The sequence below is a fragment of the Mus musculus genome, chromosome 16 (genome assembly GCF_000001635.26).
Source record: "Mus musculus strain C57BL/6J chromosome 16, GRCm38.p6 C57BL/6J".
Taxonomy (NCBI): Eukaryota; Metazoa; Chordata; class Mammalia; order Rodentia; family Muridae; genus Mus; species Mus musculus.
This window is the reverse complement of record NC_000082.6, coordinates 85,465,041-85,483,480: the sequence shown is the minus strand read 5'-3', so window position 1 is coordinate 85,483,480 and position 18,440 is coordinate 85,465,041. Positions and strand designations below refer to the sequence as shown.

General features: G+C 40.3%; 1 protein-coding gene across 2 annotated transcripts in view; it reads left to right on the top strand.

The window, feature by feature from the left end:
* The window catches only part of Cyyr1 (cysteine and tyrosine-rich protein 1), a 98,048-nt gene that overhangs the window by 67,425 nt on the left and 12,183 nt on the right, over nt 1-18,440 (top strand). For both annotated transcript variants that reach the window (XM_006523005.1, NM_144853.3), the window contains one exon: nt 17,790-17,944. In XM_006523005.1, the coding sequence (XP_006523068.1) occupies nt 17,790-17,944 (155 nt within the window). The remainder of the gene's footprint in view (nt 1-17,789; nt 17,945-18,440) is intronic.

The window sequence follows — 18,440 nt, the reverse complement described above, 5'->3', positions numbered from 1 at the left end:
TTGGATTGCTGCACTTTGTGACTGCTTTTGTTTTTTAGTTATTGGTACACATACTCTGCTCTACCCTGAGGCATTGAGACATTGGGCCAGACAAGACAAAGTCTTCTGTGGTGTGGTTTCTTTCCACGTTCAGTAAAACATATTTATTCCTTGACACTTATTAATACCATCCACCACTCCTCCCTCTCCCCTCCTCTCTCCTTCCCCTCCTCTCATTCTCCCACCCCCATCTCCGTGTGTTCTTAAGCATTAGAATTCTTACATTAATTATGTGCCCCTTCAACGAGGCACATAATTCTGTCATTAATTCTTATAATACATACGTGGTCAGATTTTTATTTAGTCTAAGGTGGGGATCCTTCTATCCCGATAACAAGATGAAACTGAGACTCATGGTGTCCACTGCACACAGATGAAGAAAATGAGGCTGAGATGGTTGAGTGTGAGAAGAGGGAGGGGCAGAGTGTTCGAATAAAGAGGAGACTTTCAGTCCTTGCTCTCCATCCCGGGTCATTTCATGGACCTGGTGGCAGACTTCTCCTTTGACACGGGAAATAAAAGTGGAACCTGCATATGATACTTTACAAAGTTCTCTGTAAAACGTCCTCTCACAATCAGAAGAGATGAGATGAACCAGATGCACCAAACCCTGTAGTTTGCACGTCCTTGGAACAGCGCAAGGAATGGAAAGGCAGCTATTTGCCTCCTTGTTGACTTTGTTCTAAGCGAAGGTTTCTCTCACTTGCATATATTAGCAGTAAATGTCCTCTGCTTTCAGAGTCTATTCACATAGAACAAACACGAAGCTTCTTAGAGGAGCAAGCACAGCTACCCCCACTCCTTGTTTGCAGAAAGCGTTTCTCATCTAGTGGCTCAAATGTATGAGTTTTTGACTCACACTTAACCTTTAAGTCTTATAAGTCTCAAGGCCCCATTATTCAAAAGAATTTAAGTATCTCATCTACAATATTGGCAAACATTTCGGATATCTTGGGAAGCGTCTTCCCAAAACAGCAGTTGGTGGCCCACATGCACTTGTAAGAGAAATGTAGATAACTGTTGTTGGCCCACCCTGTGAGATCTGGGGTGGAGGTGAACAGAGAAAAGAAGAGGACCACCACACAGGACTGCAGCTCAGCTCCTGACACACACTTTGCTTGACTGCTCTGGCCCCTGTTATAGCTGCAGAGCCTCTCTCCTACTGAACAAATGAGCTTGCTGACATCTACAAATGATACCTGTCCCTTGTGACACCTGCCATCCTGCCACCATCCATTCTACACAGACAGCCTCTCCGGGAGCAGTCTTATTTTTCTTTCAGGCGACTATCTCAGAACCTGTCCCAGATGCTACTCCTGTGTGGTCAACACCTCATCTGCAGGTCAACAAACTCCTCATTATAAAATGAATTATTTACCTCTCCATAGAAATGCAGTTTGCAATGTGTGGTATCATTAGGATGATACTAAATTGCTGAAGCCTTTGATGGATTTAAATGAGAATAACAGGGTAGAACCCCTTGGCAACTTGAGTACATTTAGGGAGAGATAGACACATCAGAGACTCCTCTCTCTGGCATGTGAAGACACAGAGAGAAAGCAGCCATTTGAGCAGGTGACTTAACCCTGAATTTTCCAGCCTATGTAACTGTGAAGAATAAGCCACTCCTGATTAACCCTGCATACGGTTTTAGTTATGTGCACCCCAGCTGACAGGGGGCGTTGCTCCATTTGTACAGGGTATAAATTCTACCTGCTCTATGGTGGGATCACTCACTACTCTGCAGTGGACTCCTACGTTTTTCAAGAAAATACTATGTTCTCAGTATTTGTATTCCCTTTCTAATTTTGCTTTCTACCACTCAAAAAACATCACTTGCCTCTAACCAATCTGATCTACTTGCTGATCTTCCCTGCCTGCCTGACCTCTCAGACATCTTTCCAGCTACTTAATCGTGCATACAATAGCATCCTGCTCTTACTGGGCTTGCTCAGAATCCCTACTGACCTGCACCGATTCCTACTCCATCCGTTTCCCTTGCCTTACTATATATAATACTACCTACACATAGTTGACATGACAAATTGCCATAAAGAAGCCTTTCTTTTTTAAAGAGTCAGAAGTGTGTTTCTTAACGCTCTGGGGACCAGCAGCCTCAAAACAGATGTCAAACAGAACCTCACACTCTTTAGTTATTTCTCTAGACTAGATGTTTAGTTTCTGGGGCTAATGTCAGTCCTTGGACCATACTGACACTTGTTATAGCACACTTAGTTGACCGTGATCATTCTTTTATGTCTGTGACACCTCCCTTGTGTATCCCATCTGGATAGTTGATGCAGGACACAGTGACTAACCACCTTGTGTATCCCTATGTGGACAGTTGATGCAGGACACAGTGACTAACCAGATTGCCCCAAATGAGCACAATGCCTCAAAATCCTTAAACTAACTGCACCTGCTAATGGCTGTTTCCAAACACTAAAACATTCACAGGGTCTGAGAATTGGGACTTTAACATATCTTTTGTGGGGACACCACTCCCTTGAACCACTATACTAACCAATGTCTTTCCTCACTCCAACCACAATGTAGCCTCCTGGTAGATGGCTGTCTAGTCTCCATTCTTCCTCCTTGTGATCTAGTTTTTTCCTTCTGATTGAATCCTTTGGAAACACAGCTTGATCCCTAGCACCTAACATCTTCTATTGCCACCCCTCTCAGCTGTGGGTCAAAGCCCCTTGACCATGAGTTAATCTCTGTGTGAGTTTATTGGCAGCCATTAGTCAATCACCTTTCTACCATTCACGATACAGAGAGGATCTAGTATGCTAAACACTGTGCTTTTAAAATAGCTTTGTAGCCTTTCATGCATTGTATCCTTTCATGCTTCTATAGGTTTCTATTTCCTCGATTTTTTTTTACCTTAAATTAACTCATCCTTAGGGTCTGATTTAATTAAAATGTTTAATGCATTATTACCTCAAATATCAGATAAAACTGGTGTGTAGCAATCCATCTTCTCCGGGAGAAGTCAAAAGTGATATCTCCTAGGTTACTATTATATCTACAGAAATATACTTATAGCCAATATTCTATGAAAAGATGAGGTCCTCATCATTTTTCCAGGACTCATCAGATATGAATGAGGGGGAAATATGAAGGGATAACATCAAATATAGCTGCTTAAAATTACCAACCAAATAAAAATATATGAGACAAATGAAACATGTGGGCCCACTTTGAGACAACATTCAGTCAATATACTCCAACAAAAAGCACAAAATACTATTTGTACGTATGTACATAGGTCAGCTAAAGAAAGTATAGACCACCATGTGCATGCCTATACTTTTATACTATAACAGGGGCCTGGATGCTAATGTATCAGTCTCCCCAAAGAAATGATTCGTTCCTTGTAACTACAGTGTTACTTTATAAGGGGCCATGCCTTAGTTAGGTCACAGAATATTTCAAGAGCACAGGCTTTGTTTCTCTAGTCCTATGGGAGTTTGGGACATTCCTTGGGAATATTATATCTATATGAGAGTAGTGCAAAGGAAACACAAAGGCCAGGAATCATGGGATAAGGGCCTGGAGAGATGGCTCCGTTTGTTTATTGCTTGCCTTGCCAGCTTGAGTGCCTGAGTCCCATCCCAGAATTCGTGTAACTTTGACATAGTAACACATCATTGTAATCTCAGGAATGGGGAAAAAGATCTCTGGGGCTTGCTGACCTTCCTTGGTGATCGCCAGGCCAAGAGAAAATTCCAGGGATGCTTTCAAGGATTCAGGTTGCCTGTAAGTTGTTTCAGAACCCATGGAAATCAGTACCAGATGGACTAAGATGTACAAAGCTAGAACAGGAAGTAATCTTATGATAGTCCCTCAACAAAAAGAGCCAGGATCTTAAACACATTTAAAATAGAAATTACATGGGAATAAAGCAATCGTAGGTATCGTCAATTTTTTCTACTCATCCTTGTTTTCTCCTATATTCTCAGTCAATTGTATATATGTGGAATATGAAAATATACTACAAGTGTAACCATGAATATTTAATATAGAATGCTTTCTGAGTGGATAATTAATAAGGACTAAATATAGGATCTCGTGCGTGCTAGGCACACACTCTATCACTCAAATATTTCCAGCCATCCTAATAAAGGAAACTTTTATGGATGATAATTATACAGAACTAGCTAAGCAGTGACATAGTGTCCCAGAAGCAGAGGCAGTGAACGATTGCTGGCCATCTCTTCTGTTCCTAGATGGGCATTGAAAGATATGTGTGATAGTAAAAAATATCTACAGATCAGTGTTTCCAAAATGGGGTGGGGGTGGGGCAGTCCAGAAACAGAAAATTCCAGACTCACTCACACCCATCATTTTTCTGAGTCCATCACTAACAATCAGCAAGGAAGGTCATTTTCTACTAAACACAAGTGAATGTTAATGGAAATTTGCATGCTAGATTCCCTCAGCCCATCGCTCATAACCTTCCCTGGTGTGAGATCTCTAAGTCCTAGTTATATGAAAAGTTTGAAAATACCATCTAGTAGTGAAAGATATTTGTGGGAACACTTAAAGATGCTCACAATTACCCAGATTGAATTTGCAAAGGGGACCTTTCCTGCTCACGTCTTCTCCACAGGAAACGGATGCAATAAAACTTTCTAGGGAAATGCCAATGACCTGTTTTAGGTTATGCCAGTCAATTCAACAGTTTGCAATTTCAATCATTGCTTTATCAATATTGTACCATTTAAGCCACAGCACATAACAAGAAGTCTTTGAGAAGAACTTGGATTTATTGTACATGGAAGACAAAGCTATTGAAATTTCTGTTACATTTGTTTATTTGTGGGATGGGCATACAACAAGATGCATGTGGATGTCAGGAGATAACTTCAGGGAATCCCCTTCATTGTTTCCATGCCAATGATTAAATTCACGTCGTCAGACTGGGCCGCGAGCTCCTTTACTCACTAAGCCATCTTGCTGCCCACTAGCAAGAGAACTAAGAGAAACGTGATTATAAGAAAAATGGTGATAAAATTCTTCAAGTTTTTTTCCACATAAGTGGTGTGTGTGTGTGTGTGTGTGTGTGTGTGTGTGTGTGTGTGTACAGGTATTGCACGTATACGTGAGTGTAGCGAGCAGAAGATAAGCTACGATGTCTTCCTTGGATACCTTGGGAGGTAGCACTTCCAGAGTTCACCCCTATATATATACCTTGTATATCTAAAACCTAAACCATTTACAGCAGTCTACCCCTGTGAGTGACATGATCCTTGCTCCCTAAACTGAAGGTCAAAGTGGTCAAGTCATAAAGCCTTTTAGTAGAGAAAACTGGATATTTTAAAATGTGCTTAATCCAAATCTTGAAATTCACGCATCAGAAAAATTTATAATGCCAGTGAGGCCGGCAGCCCTCGCTGCTTCATCAGCACAGCAACTCAGGTGTGTTTCCCTCTTTGAAGCTATAACTGGGTGACTCAACCTCACGTCACCCCAAAGAGTTCACTGTCCATCCCAGAATCCTTCACTTCCTATCCCACAAGTTGGGGATACAAGCAATTGAAGAGACATCGATTGATTCTTGTGTATGTTGACAGGAAGTGATGTATTTATAGTCTTTGGGGGAAGACTTAGTAACATGACCCCCCTGTAGTGAAATGTTGAAAATGTCACTTCCTTATCACTGCAGAAGATGTTCTTGTTGGGTTCTCCTCTCCACCTACTCTTCACTAGTTTTACCAGAGCCACCTCCAATCAGTAGAAGCAAATCCAACTGTAACTAACATCCCTTGTTCTTCTGTCTATAGTCCATCCATATGGCTTGAATTCCTTTTGTTACATATTGACAGTTTGTCAATACAGCTTATACTGACTAATTCTCTTCTTTCCTGGAAGGGAAACTGTCCATTCTCAGGCTACTCCCCCTCACTCTTATCTGTTTTAATTCATGAATAGAGTGAAGATTTCTTGACATTTAAGATGTAAAATCATAATGTGATGTTCTTACAAATTTCACCCTACAAATTCTGCAGCCATGGAAGTCTTTGACCTATGTAAATTTCAAAGAACACAAAGAAACACATTCTGCTACTAAGTAAAGAGTACAGTTTAAAAAAAAACAACAAAAACAAAACAAAACACAAAAACCCTTTCAATCTTTTTAATTGACAGGTAAGAAAAATAATAAAATAATATACGTGTTTATGTGTTTCGAGTGATACACACACACACAAAATGTAATTTAAGAGCCATCTTGGTAATGTGCCACTTACCTGTAATTTAGGAAACATAGGCAGGATGGTTCTGAGTTTCATGCCAGCCTAGGCTACATACTGAGGCCATGTGTATGTGTATGTATGACAGAGAGAGACAGAGACAGAGACACAGAGACTGGCGGAGACAGAGAGAGAGAACAGAGACACAGAGACTGGCGGAGACAGAGAGACAGAGACAGAGACACAGAGACTGGCGGAGACAGAGAGAACAGAGACAAAGAGATATAAGATAAAAGGTTTGGCTAAATTGACTAGATAATTTGATAAAATGAAATCGTAATTACGCATATGAAATATTTATTACTTCCTATATGGTTATCACATTTCCATATACAAGATTGTTTCTTACTTTGAGAATAAGTGTGATAATGATTATTGAAAAGAGATACTTTTCCCTCTCAGAATTGGAGATATTGCCAAAGAATTGTGTGATTAAATACAGTTTGAAATATAACTAGTCAATGTACATTGAATTTTGTTCCTATTGCTCTATAATTAATCACATCTTTGAAATTTAATTCTGCTCCAATCTATTATTTTAGTGCTTAGTGGGTAAGATTTCTCCATTTACTTGGCTTTCCTTTGCTGACCTGCAGCAACAACATTGCTAAAGTAGAATTTCTGTTAATTCATCATGTTCTGGGGAGTTGAAGGGAACCCCAAATATCTCTAAGCCAATTAGATGCGGACTGAACAAAGATCTGGGTAGCAAGACCAGACTGCATGATGTTGTCTAATTATATCTCAAAGACAAATTTTTAATTTACGATTCACAGAAGTGTAAGCACAAAGTTCCAGGGGTCAGTTAAGAGGTCATAGATTTTAAGACCAAAGCAAAGTTCCTGTTGCTACATGCTTGTTATCTTAAAATTCTACCAAATATAGTTAAAAACAGATGTGTCTTCTAAATACACAATCGCCTTGGGAAAATACACTTGATTAAAATCAGACTATTAAGAAGCAAGATGGACAAGTTTGTGCCCTGGCCTCCCTGCGCCTACTTCCTTAGTCCAACTCTTCTTGTTTTCCCTATAAAAGATCAGAGCACACATTCTGCAGAGCAGTTCTCTTTGAGAGATTTAAAAGTAAAAATCTGATAGACTAAATGCAGCCTAAAAATTCATAGCCACACAGAAACACCTTAACCTTCTACTTTCCACCATAAGATACATGTTACCTCCAGGCTGGGTAACATTTAAATGCTGGGATTATTCAAAAGCTTTGTTGCCTGAGGATAGCAGAGGCTTACATAGGTTTTGGAGAGTTTGCTTTGATGATTCAAAGACAGCCATCGGTGAATTTTCTGCTCTTGAACCACCCACCCTTCCCCAATCTCTTCCATGGCACAATGCTTTTGTCAAGCTGAACCTCTTGTATTCTTTCCCAAGATCATTGGGCGATTGATCCTTTTATTAGATGTTCTGCATGTAATCTACCATCCATGAGTCTACACTCTGATCCATAGTTGGAGCCCTTCCCTTGTTTCCTTTCCTTCTCAGTGTCAGAGTCTCTAAAATGTTATTGAAGGTTTTCCTAATCTTCTCACCCAAGAGCCAGCCTACAATTTTGGTACTATCAACTCCACCAGTCTACAGTGTACATGAACACTTGCACCTATGCTTGACAATTATCTAGCTTCTGCTTCTGATCCACTCTCCTACCACTCCTCCTTTTAACACTGTGGTTCCAAACAGCAAGCTTGAATACAGGTTAAGTAACGCAAGCTGGGTCACGCAGGATAACCCAGGCCTTGGCTAAAAGTATTGATCTAGAGATTGGTCTCTGTCCCTAGTTGGCTAGTCACATTCCTTTTATAGAACTGTTTCCTACTGAAATGAGACAAGATAAAAATAGTGTTTTTGTTTTGTTTTGTTTTGTCTCGTTTTTTTTAAGTAGATAATAGTAAGATATGACCTCAGGATCAATTTGCATTTAGTTATATCTGTCTGTCCTGAGAGAACACGAGACAGTGTTCTGGGGAGAGTGGGTTACTTTATAAATAACGTTAATGAGAATGATACTAGATCATAGGAAGAAGTCAAAATGGCAGCCCCAGTCCATCACAGCAGGCTGGCAGAGGTGACGCTGTGAGCAAGACAAGGAGAGAAGTGTGGCAAGGTATCAGCTGCCAGGTCTGGGCAGCCCCCAGCTCAGAAGAGTGGAATCCAGAGGATAAATATAGAGCCAGGCAAACCATAGGCAGGAGACAGCCTCAGTAGACAGTGATCCATCACAGGTTTGTCTAGGCACAGACAGGGTCCAGAAAGAGCATCACAGCTGTTGGGGAGAGTGGCCAGGCTTGAATGTATAGTCAGTCCAGCTGCTGGCAGATCCACCTAAGCAAGTTCTGAGCAAGGCTCACAGGCTCATTATCCCATTAAATCCATCACCTGCCCCTGCGGTTCTTTCGGGCTGCATCAACTCAAGCCTGGGGGCCTTATTAGACCTTTCAGCTTTAGGCCATAAAAGCCTGCTGCTGCTTTGGCAGGGAGATGACTGTGAATGTGAGCGTGGATTTAAAATTCTCTACCCTGCAGTCAGTGGAAATAGAAACATGCCAAGAAAATAATAATACTGATTCTCCTCGTCCTCTTCCGCTTCCTCCTCCTCTTCCTCCCCCTCCTCCTCTTCCTCCTTTGCAAATCCCTTTAATGATTTCACTTAGCACTTCACCCCTAGGGAATTTTTAGTAACTGATTTCTGTTATTCTCAGAATAATAACATTTGGGGAAATCAGATAGAGTAGTATTTTTAGCCTTCACTGATATTTTATTCACAGAACAATAGTAATAACTAATCCATTTGGCATCGCAGTCTTTAATATGATATTCACACACAGACATACATATATAGCTAGCTATAGAGAAAATAATAAGAATATAGTTCTGAGACCCTATGATTATTATTGGAAATTATGCAAGACCTGAAAACAGTTCTCCATTAGCTTGTTTTCCAATGTGTATGTGCTGGCATGTATATATGTGCACCGCACATATATATGAAGGTGTCTGTGGAGGCCAGAAGAGGGCTGTTGATCCTTGACATTAGAGTTGCAGACACTTTTGGGTTTGGGGAACTGAACCTGGGTCCTCTTCGAAAGCAGTAAGTGTTCTCGTCTGCTGAGGTATGACTCTGAGGTATGACTCCAGCCACTTGTTTTCCTATTCTTGCAATAGTGTGATGATTTAGTAAAGCATCATAGAAGAAAATGTATTCACTCCCTTTAAGTTAGGCAAGTTGAAATTTTATTAAATTATCTATCTTATTATAAATTACTAAAATATTCTGCTAAAATATTGGCTTTGAAAGATATTACTGTAATACGTTGCTCAAAACTCCAAGGTTATTGGGAAATTAGAATATTCTAATGGGAGATTGTGTCATACTTTATTCCTTTTATGTCTGTATCTTACTTTCTTCTGCTGTTGGAATAAGATTTTTTTTCATTGCCCTGTCATTTCATATATAGATTATCATAAATAAATTGGACCATTTAATATTTCTTTCCCTAAGAAAAGATTGAACCACTTAACTCACTGGTAATTTGTTATAATAAGAAATGAACTCATTTTAAATTTATTCTTTTTAAAATCCAAGCACTCTCTTCGAAACAATTTATCTCTGGCTATCGTTACACAGGACTTTTCTCCAGCCATGCTGTCGCCATCATGACTTCATCATGACTTCATCATGACTTCATCATGACTTCTCTTGCAAAAGATCTCCATGGCTAGGCTTATTGCCCGCTTGGCTTTCCCTCATCCAAGGAAAAGGTGGAAGGGTTAAAGCGCCCTTATCCAAATATAGGGCCCTCTGCCCAGCCAGCTGACGGCAATCTACCCTAATTGCACGTGGTCTCTGGGAGGAGCCAGAAGTGAGTCAGCCGGGAAGAATGAGGGGGAAAGCTCTGTCTACCCCCCCCCCGCCCATCCATGCTGGTTTCAGACCCTCTAGTGTGGCTTCTTTATGGTCTCCCAAGTTCCTCCCCATTATCACTTACTGATTACTCTAAATTGTTTAGACTCATTGGTTCCCCCAGTGAACTCTGGTGTTATTGTTCTGTGGTTTGTCATGGGGACTTAGGAGGAAGGAGCTCTCGCGCACACACGTGCACTCGCGCGCGCGCGCACACACACACACACACACACACACACACACACACACACACTTAGAGAAGACTCTCACAACTGCTATGTAGTTCTTAGAAATTCTTATGTCTGTGTGAAAGGCTTCTTCTAACAGACATCATTGCTGATGCTTTACAGTTTCACGTGGCCCTTGCCTTTTTAATGGCTTCTCTTTACTCATCTGCCTCACAGTGATTGATGTCATTAAATTACCACGCAGAGTAATCATAAATATTGTATTATGATATGTATTTGAAAATTGAGTCATGTCAGAGAGGAGAGGAACTATTGCACAATTTCTTCATATTTACTATTTTACATAAATATCACTTAATGGAAAAATAGTGTCAAGATGTCTGTACTAAATTGCCGTGGTGAAGCTGAGCTTAGGAAAGAAAGTGCATTATAAATATTATCAAAACAATGTATTATCAGACTTTACTTTACACAGGGGAATCTATTTTGGGAGTAGAAAGCATTACCTCTAAGCCTTGTTATAACCAAGTTTCCCGTTATCATTAGAGCTCCTAAAATACACTTGCAGTCTTGACTATAAAATGTCATTTGTTACAAACCCTTAATCAATTATTTTGCTTTAAGGGTTTTTTATTTTTGTTGGTGGTGATGGCAGTGGCTTTTGTTTTGTTTTATTTTTTCATTACCAGCAAATGGCCAGCATCTACTGGTAGAAATAAAGAATGGGCGCTTGATAACTACACGAATATGCATTGTTTCTTTTTCTTTCTTTTTTTTAACAGAACAAAAAAAGAAATATAAGAGTTTCTATTCCTCTTTTGCACACACATATTAATACACACACATGCACGTACTACTAGGGATTGATCGCGGGGCCTCCCCCATGCTAAATTGCTTTGCCTATCTTACCTAAGCTCAGCCTTATTTTTAAGTTTTATTTGGAGAAGAAGTGTCCTTAGCTCACCTAGGCTGTCTTGACTCTCTATGGAGCACAGACATGCCTTGAAGTTTGATCCTTCTATCTCAGCCTCCAGTCCAGATGTAGATATAGGTGTGTGCTACTATGCCCTGTTGTCTACAAAGTCATGCCTTTGTGACATTAAGTAATGTTAATGAATTGGAATTAGCTTCATTCAGGTTCCTGGGGCGGGGGGAAGTACTCAGTCCCACAAACTTTCCTCACCTCAGATGCCAGGTGCATGTTTCTAGTTCTCAGGTTGCCAGCACTTCTCTGTGCCCTCTGTGCCCTCTGTGCCCTCTGTGCCCTCTGTGCCCTGGCTACAAAGCTAAAGCATTCCTACTCTCCTACTACGGGGGTTGGGCATTTGTAGGAACAACTCTTAAGGACTCCAAAAACACTTACTTGCTGTTATCAATGAATGTTATTGCTATTATTGATTATCAGAAAGAGCCAAATGAATGATGCTTAAAGTAAAGTGTTGGGGAGGAGACCTGACCCATTCAGGGCTTTGTTCCAGTTGCGAAGTATCCTCCAGGGAAGCCCACTCAGATGCAGGTTCAAAGCAATAGCCAGTCTTTATTAGTCAGCCAGTAGCTGCAGTGGGTGTTCAAGACCCTGGTGCAGTCCCCAGCCTTTCTCGAGGTGAGCTTTTAAGCACAGAGTCCACACCCTGGATTGGCACACCACGGTTCGTGAGAACAGTTAGCAGGAAGCAGAACTACAGAAGCCAAAAAGCGAGGTCCCTATATTTAGGGACTTTCCCGGAATTATGGACTTTGATGGATTTGACCTTGGTTGTAGATTTGGCCAGTGTTACTGTCACATGAAGAGTTTAAAGCCCATACAATGCTTCTATCCTGCTGTCAGCTATGCTAAGGTCTGGGGGCCTTTAACAATGCCTATTTTGGACACACTCTTGTTCCCACACCTCAGTGTGTATATATCAGTGTGTGTATATCAGTGTGTATATATCAGTGTGTATATATCAGTGTGTATATATCAGTGTGTGTATATCAGTGTGTATATATCAGTGTGTATATATCAGTGTGTATATATCAGTGTGTATATATCAGTGTGTATATATCAGTGTGTATATATCAGTGTGTGTATATCAGTGTGTATATATCAGTGTGTGTATATCAGCCTAAAGGCTCTCTGAACCTTCTTGCTTAGGAGGGGATGCATGTGTTCTCCTAACTAATATATATATTTAGCACATGAAATATTGGATTTCACTTTGACATTTTCATACACACATATTAATATACTTTGGTCATATCCACCCTCATCACCCTACATTCTTCTTCACTCCCATGGCTTCCTTTTCCCTTTCCAAAGACTTCCTCCTCTGCTTTCTTCTCCTATGAACTTTTAAATCAAATATGTGTATATACCATGTGTATATGTGTTTGTGTGTATGCATGTACATGTGTGTGCGTGTACATGTGTGTGTGAGTGTGTTTGTGTACAGGAGTACTGGGGTAGAGGAAAAGGCAGAGTGAGCATGAGTACAGCAGGAACCCAGGGATACACTATAGCCCTCTGCAGGCTATAATACTCATGTGGCTCTGTGCCTATGGTAAGCTGAGCTGACATAGAGCTCTGCATTCCTTAGCCCAACTTCAGTTTTCTCAGTCAGTTGTTACTCTATAGTTAACTAACAAGCTACCATTGCAAGAAAGTGACAAACTTCCACCACATCTCTCCATCAGTTTTACAATTTCCCTACACTTATAATTGTTCCAAAATAAAAATGTAAAGGAGCGAAAAATATGCCCACCCTTGCAAAACATTCTTTCAAGAACCAAAAAAAAATTTTCTAAACCTTTTTTTTCAGAAGGACAGTGATACGAAACTTCTCAGGCTTACAGCTTCTCTCTTTTCTGACCACGTTATTTAAATACAGAAAATTGCTATGCGATGCTTTTTTTTTAATTAATAGCTGAATAAATGATGCTATGACTTTTATACTTAATGTGTCTTGGGCACTAATTTACAATTGCTAATGGGTAGCAAAGGATCAAGGACACCAAAATCACAGTTTAATGTAGAAAAATCCACCAGCCTCATTTAGCACACTCCTACAACCCACATGACCTTAGGATGCGCTTTTGGCCAGAACTGTCAACAGAGGGACAAAAAGCACTTCATTTTCCCCTTTCTTCTGTTTTTAAAAAGAAGGATTAATGAATATAAATTTGCTCCAACTTTATATCTTAACAGCTTGCGGAACACAGACTTTGGGAACTCTATGTTTAAATAATTGAGCCATTGATTATTTCTAGAGCATAAATTAATCCTTCCAGTTTAATTGTATTTAAAACTGAAAATTATAATGCAAAGGAGGTTTCCAGATAACTTTTCCTTTTCTTCCTTCAAATTACCTCCTCTGACAAGTCTTTCTCTTTGCAGAAAAGTAGTTGTTAAATGACTAGACGTCGGCATTCTTTAATTGCTAAGAGGGAACACTTCCAGTTTGTGTCCCTTCCAGCCTTTGTAATTTAAGAAGAAAGTAAAAATTCCTGTAAGAAATAAAAGTGTTTTGGATCCCTCTGTGGTGTTCTGTTTTAATTAATTAATTAATTAATTTTTTTTTTAAGTGGGCTGGGGCAGAGTCTTGTAGACAACTGTTTTTTGGGCAACACAAATTCAGGTCCTTTGTCTATACTTCCACTTTTCAGGGCATTTAAGGATTTCGGAAGCACAGATGAGGGTCAACTGGCACAAGAATAGACTTGAAGCAACCCAGGGCGTTTTAGTGGTCTCTAGATAACCAGTGACTATTAGCATCCCTACCTACACTGTAGAAACATAAGTGTTCTACAATAAGCCAAACATACACTGTCCTTTCCAACGTCCCAACCTTCTGGTTTGTGAGGTGCCTGCTTTGGGTGGAAATTATGAGCAGATCACAGATGTGGGAATGACTCTCACAGCAGGCTGGAAGTAGAGATCTATTTATCTGGCAAATGAGTTGTGAACACAAATTCACGACAAGAAATCTGGCAGAAAAATCTCATAAGCCCCAAGCTGCCTGTCATGTCCGGAATGACAAAGCTAAGGCAAAGAGGTGCCCAAGCTGCAGTTAGAAGGGAGTCATAAACCATGGTCCTGAAGCTCGAAGCGTCAGTCATGATAGAACAAAAGATCGGGTCTCTGGGGTCAAGGCCTGAGGACTTTGTGAAAATTCACTTCACACCATTCTAGCAAAATCTCAGACTCTGGAAAATTTTCAGTCCGATTCATGTCCCCCAACCATGAAATTGAATAACAAAATCTGCTTTTCTGAAGAAAAGGAAAATCATCAAGAAGACATGAAAACTGAGATGACAATGATTCATTTGTCAAATTCTGCTTGCACACTGGACTTACAGGAGGTGATTCAGAACCATTTGTTTTATTAAGTAGAAGAGTTCAATAGTCTCTACTCCATATCTATAACAAAATATCCATGCTTAAGACAGAGAGAGGGAGGGAGGGAGGGAGAGAGAGAGGGAGAGAGAGACCTTTGAAGAAAAAAGTAACAACTTGGGAAGATTGAGCAAATGAAATTCCTATAGATAGTACTTAAACACACATGCACCCCCCCCACACACACACACACACTAATGGCAACAGAGAAGAAATGAGAAGGAACTGAAGATCAGAAGTTTATCTCAGAATGGGCTCTGGAAGGAAAACCGTGCTGTACAGTGGGGCAGCTGTTGATTTATGGAATTTTAAAACCTGAAGACAATGAGTCTTTAGAAATTGAGGTATCCAGTCTTCCTAATCCCTTTACCTTCCAGTGTACATGTACAGGTATACAAATAAACGGTAGCTCTTTTTTTTTGTCTCAGTGAAAGAAAAGAAAGAAAGAAAGAAAGAAAGAAAGAAAGGAAGGAAGGAAGGAAGGAAGGAAGGAAGGAAGGAAGGAAGGAAGGAGAGAGAAAGAAAGAAAGAAAGAAAGAAAGAAAGAAAGAAAGAAAGAAAGAAAGAAAGAAAGAAGGAATCCTAAGAGAATGTCAGATCTTTGAGTGTCTAGCAACATTAGAAGATGCTAAGGATTTTTAGAAAAATAGAACAGAATAAAGAAATCACAAAAAGGAAAGTAATTAGAATTTATGGAATTCCCCTGGGGCAGATTCTAGAGGACAGTGAGCAAGACCCCAAGAGAAACTTTTCTGCTTCGGAATTCCATATGCAGCTGAGAGGGTGAAGCTGGGTCTCTCATAGGCTGTCTTCTCAGAGGCATGGTACTTGGGGTGATGCTCCGGGAAAGTTCTGGGACCACAAAAGGCTGAAGCACAATAAACGGAAGTTGGCTCACTGGGATTGGGTAATCTTAACCCCCAGCCTCCCACCGTCTTTCTCTTCCCTTTGCTTTCATGCTGGCATAAGGTGAACAACTTCCCCCGCTCCGCTTTTCCACCACTATACACTGCTGGGCTAGAGGCTGGAAGGCAACAGGAAGAAGCGCCTGTAGGTGGAGACCCCTCAAACCCTGAGCCAAAATAACATTTTCTTTCTTATATGGTGAATCGTCTGTATTGTTCACTGTGTAACAGAACTAGCACAATACCCTAACTAGGAATCAAGGGAGGGCATAATATAAAGTCGCTTTCAGTTATAAGCTTCCTTTTGAATTCCTCCATAAGAAGCCATTTGGGAATGTGGTCCTGAGCCTGAGGCTCTGAAATACAGGTCTAAATGGAAAGAGCGATAGACTGAGAAGACCTGTGTTAGGCCTGATAATAGTTCAGAGATTGCCATGGAGATGGAACAAAACTGATGAGTATTTTTACTGTGCTTGCAAATGAACGTTCACACTAATTGCATGAGAGTTTTCAAGGAACGATGGGCAGGGGAAAGAATTTCAATGGTACATGGAGAAATGAAACCAGTAGAACTTCTTTAAAATGGGGTGTAAGAGAATTCTATGCTTACCACTGTATTCTGCTTGGCCCAGTGGGGCACAGTGCAATGGCAATGTAAATACTAATAACAATTTTAACTACCGATAGTGATTACAAAGTGATTATGCATGCCAAAGGTGCCTATAGGTAAGATTGAAAACACTTAACTAAAAATGATAACAAGAAATAAGCTTACAATGATGTTCAGCAATGTAGCTGAAAGTTGAAAATGGTAGCTATGGGTGCAGGGCCCGGATTAGAGAACAGAACACTCCCTTCATTGCTCCATATTTACCAAACAGCACATATGCATGCATTGAAAAAACCTAGCTCATGAAAATACAGTTTCTCCCCCAGCGTATTGCAGATATTCTGTAAATGTTGACATTATCTGTTAGTAGCTGTGTTTTCCTTCACTATGTTGTTAGGAAGTTAGCCTTGGTGAGTATCTTACCCATTGCACCTCACTCACTTTGGTGAGCATCCTTCTTATGTTATTTGCGCATGCACTACTGTGTTCCATTTCCAGGGAAGCACTGAGAGAAGCAATACTGCTCAGTCGGGTCCTTCATTTTGATAATGATGGACCACTTCTAGGAACAGTGACTTGTATTGATGCTACAAATTATGTTGCGCATAAATAACAATAAGCTTCTGCCATTTTTCACTTACTTTTGTTGCACGAGCTAATGCTTTCAGGAGAAAACCATTAGCCATAGAGGGCGCAGAGGCTTCGCTGACTTATTACTGAACATAATGGGGACATGTTTTTTTTTTTTTCCTGAGGGGGTTGTTTGTTTGTTTTTTTTTTTTTGTCTGTCCTCTATGTGTATGGAATTGCATTTGGCTTTCTTCATCTTACTTTGTGAAGCATTTTAATTAAGAATAAATGTTAAGTGGCCTTTACAATTTTTCAATGAAGCAAATGTTCTCCTTGCACAACATACATATTTTTACTGCTTGAGTACACAGCAAAATGATTTTAGATTACTGTTTTATAACTGGGGGCGCATGCTAGCATAAGTTTATAAATTTTCAAATTTAAGATTTTAGAATATTTTAAGAGTGTATGTGTGTGTTTAGACATGTGTGTCTGTGGCAGGGACTACTCATGGAGTGCATTTGTCTGCAAAGGTCAGTACAGAATGATGGATCTTCTAGAGCCGGAGGTACAGGTGCTGGTGAGACACCTTATACGGGAGCCACAAACCAAACTCAGCTTCCCTCGAAGAGCACTATGAGTTCTTAACTGCTGAGCTAGCTTTCCAGCTCCAAATTTAGGAAACTTTAAACAAAAATCTGAATGGAGAGATGGTCAGCTGTGCTCTGCAAATGTTCCCTGTGGGCTTTCAATTTTCCTTAATTTTCCTATAAGAGACCATTTGCCTGATGAATTCAAGGGTTCTCCTAAATAAGCAAGACATTTTCCCTCAAGCTGTAGAGAATCATTTAGCTCAGAGCCACGTGCTGTGCTTGAGACTGGACTCCCTCCCTTCAGACCTTTGAGGCAGATTCTCTTTGTTTTCCTTCTCAGGGGCACGGCGATTGCTGGCATCGTGTTTGGAATCGTGTTCATCATGGGGGTCATTGCAGGAATCGCCATCTGCATCTGCATGTGCATGAAGAACAACCGGGGGACCCGCGTGGGGGTCATCAGAGCAGCACACATCAACGCCATCTCCTATCCCAGTAAGCAACATGGCTCACGATTGAAGGAAGAAAGGGGTTTGCTACTGAGGCTCTAGTCCTTCAAAAGACATTAAGAGACTCTCCTTGAAATAATCCCCAATTTTCTAGAGTATTCCCAAACAATGATAGATTGAAGCTCTACCTTTGAAGAGAGATCTTGGTAAGAAAGAAACCAATTCACGTTACATTTTGAATATAGTCCTACTCTCAATAGCTACAATCGCGAGTCAGCCAGAATGAAGATAAATAGAAAATTCACACCCATTCTGTCTACCTGCCAATGAGTTCTGACAAACAATTATGGAAAAAGTATGCAATCTGTCTTAATAAACTTGCCTCTGAGGCAGTAGGTATGTATGTCTTTAGAGAAAGTATAGAAAAAACTTCTTATAGTCCTCATTAAACAAAAAGCCTAGCTCCCACGTAATATTAAAATCTTCAGCAAAGAGCAGAAATGACATTAATAATTTGACAAATACATGTTGAAAATTTACTA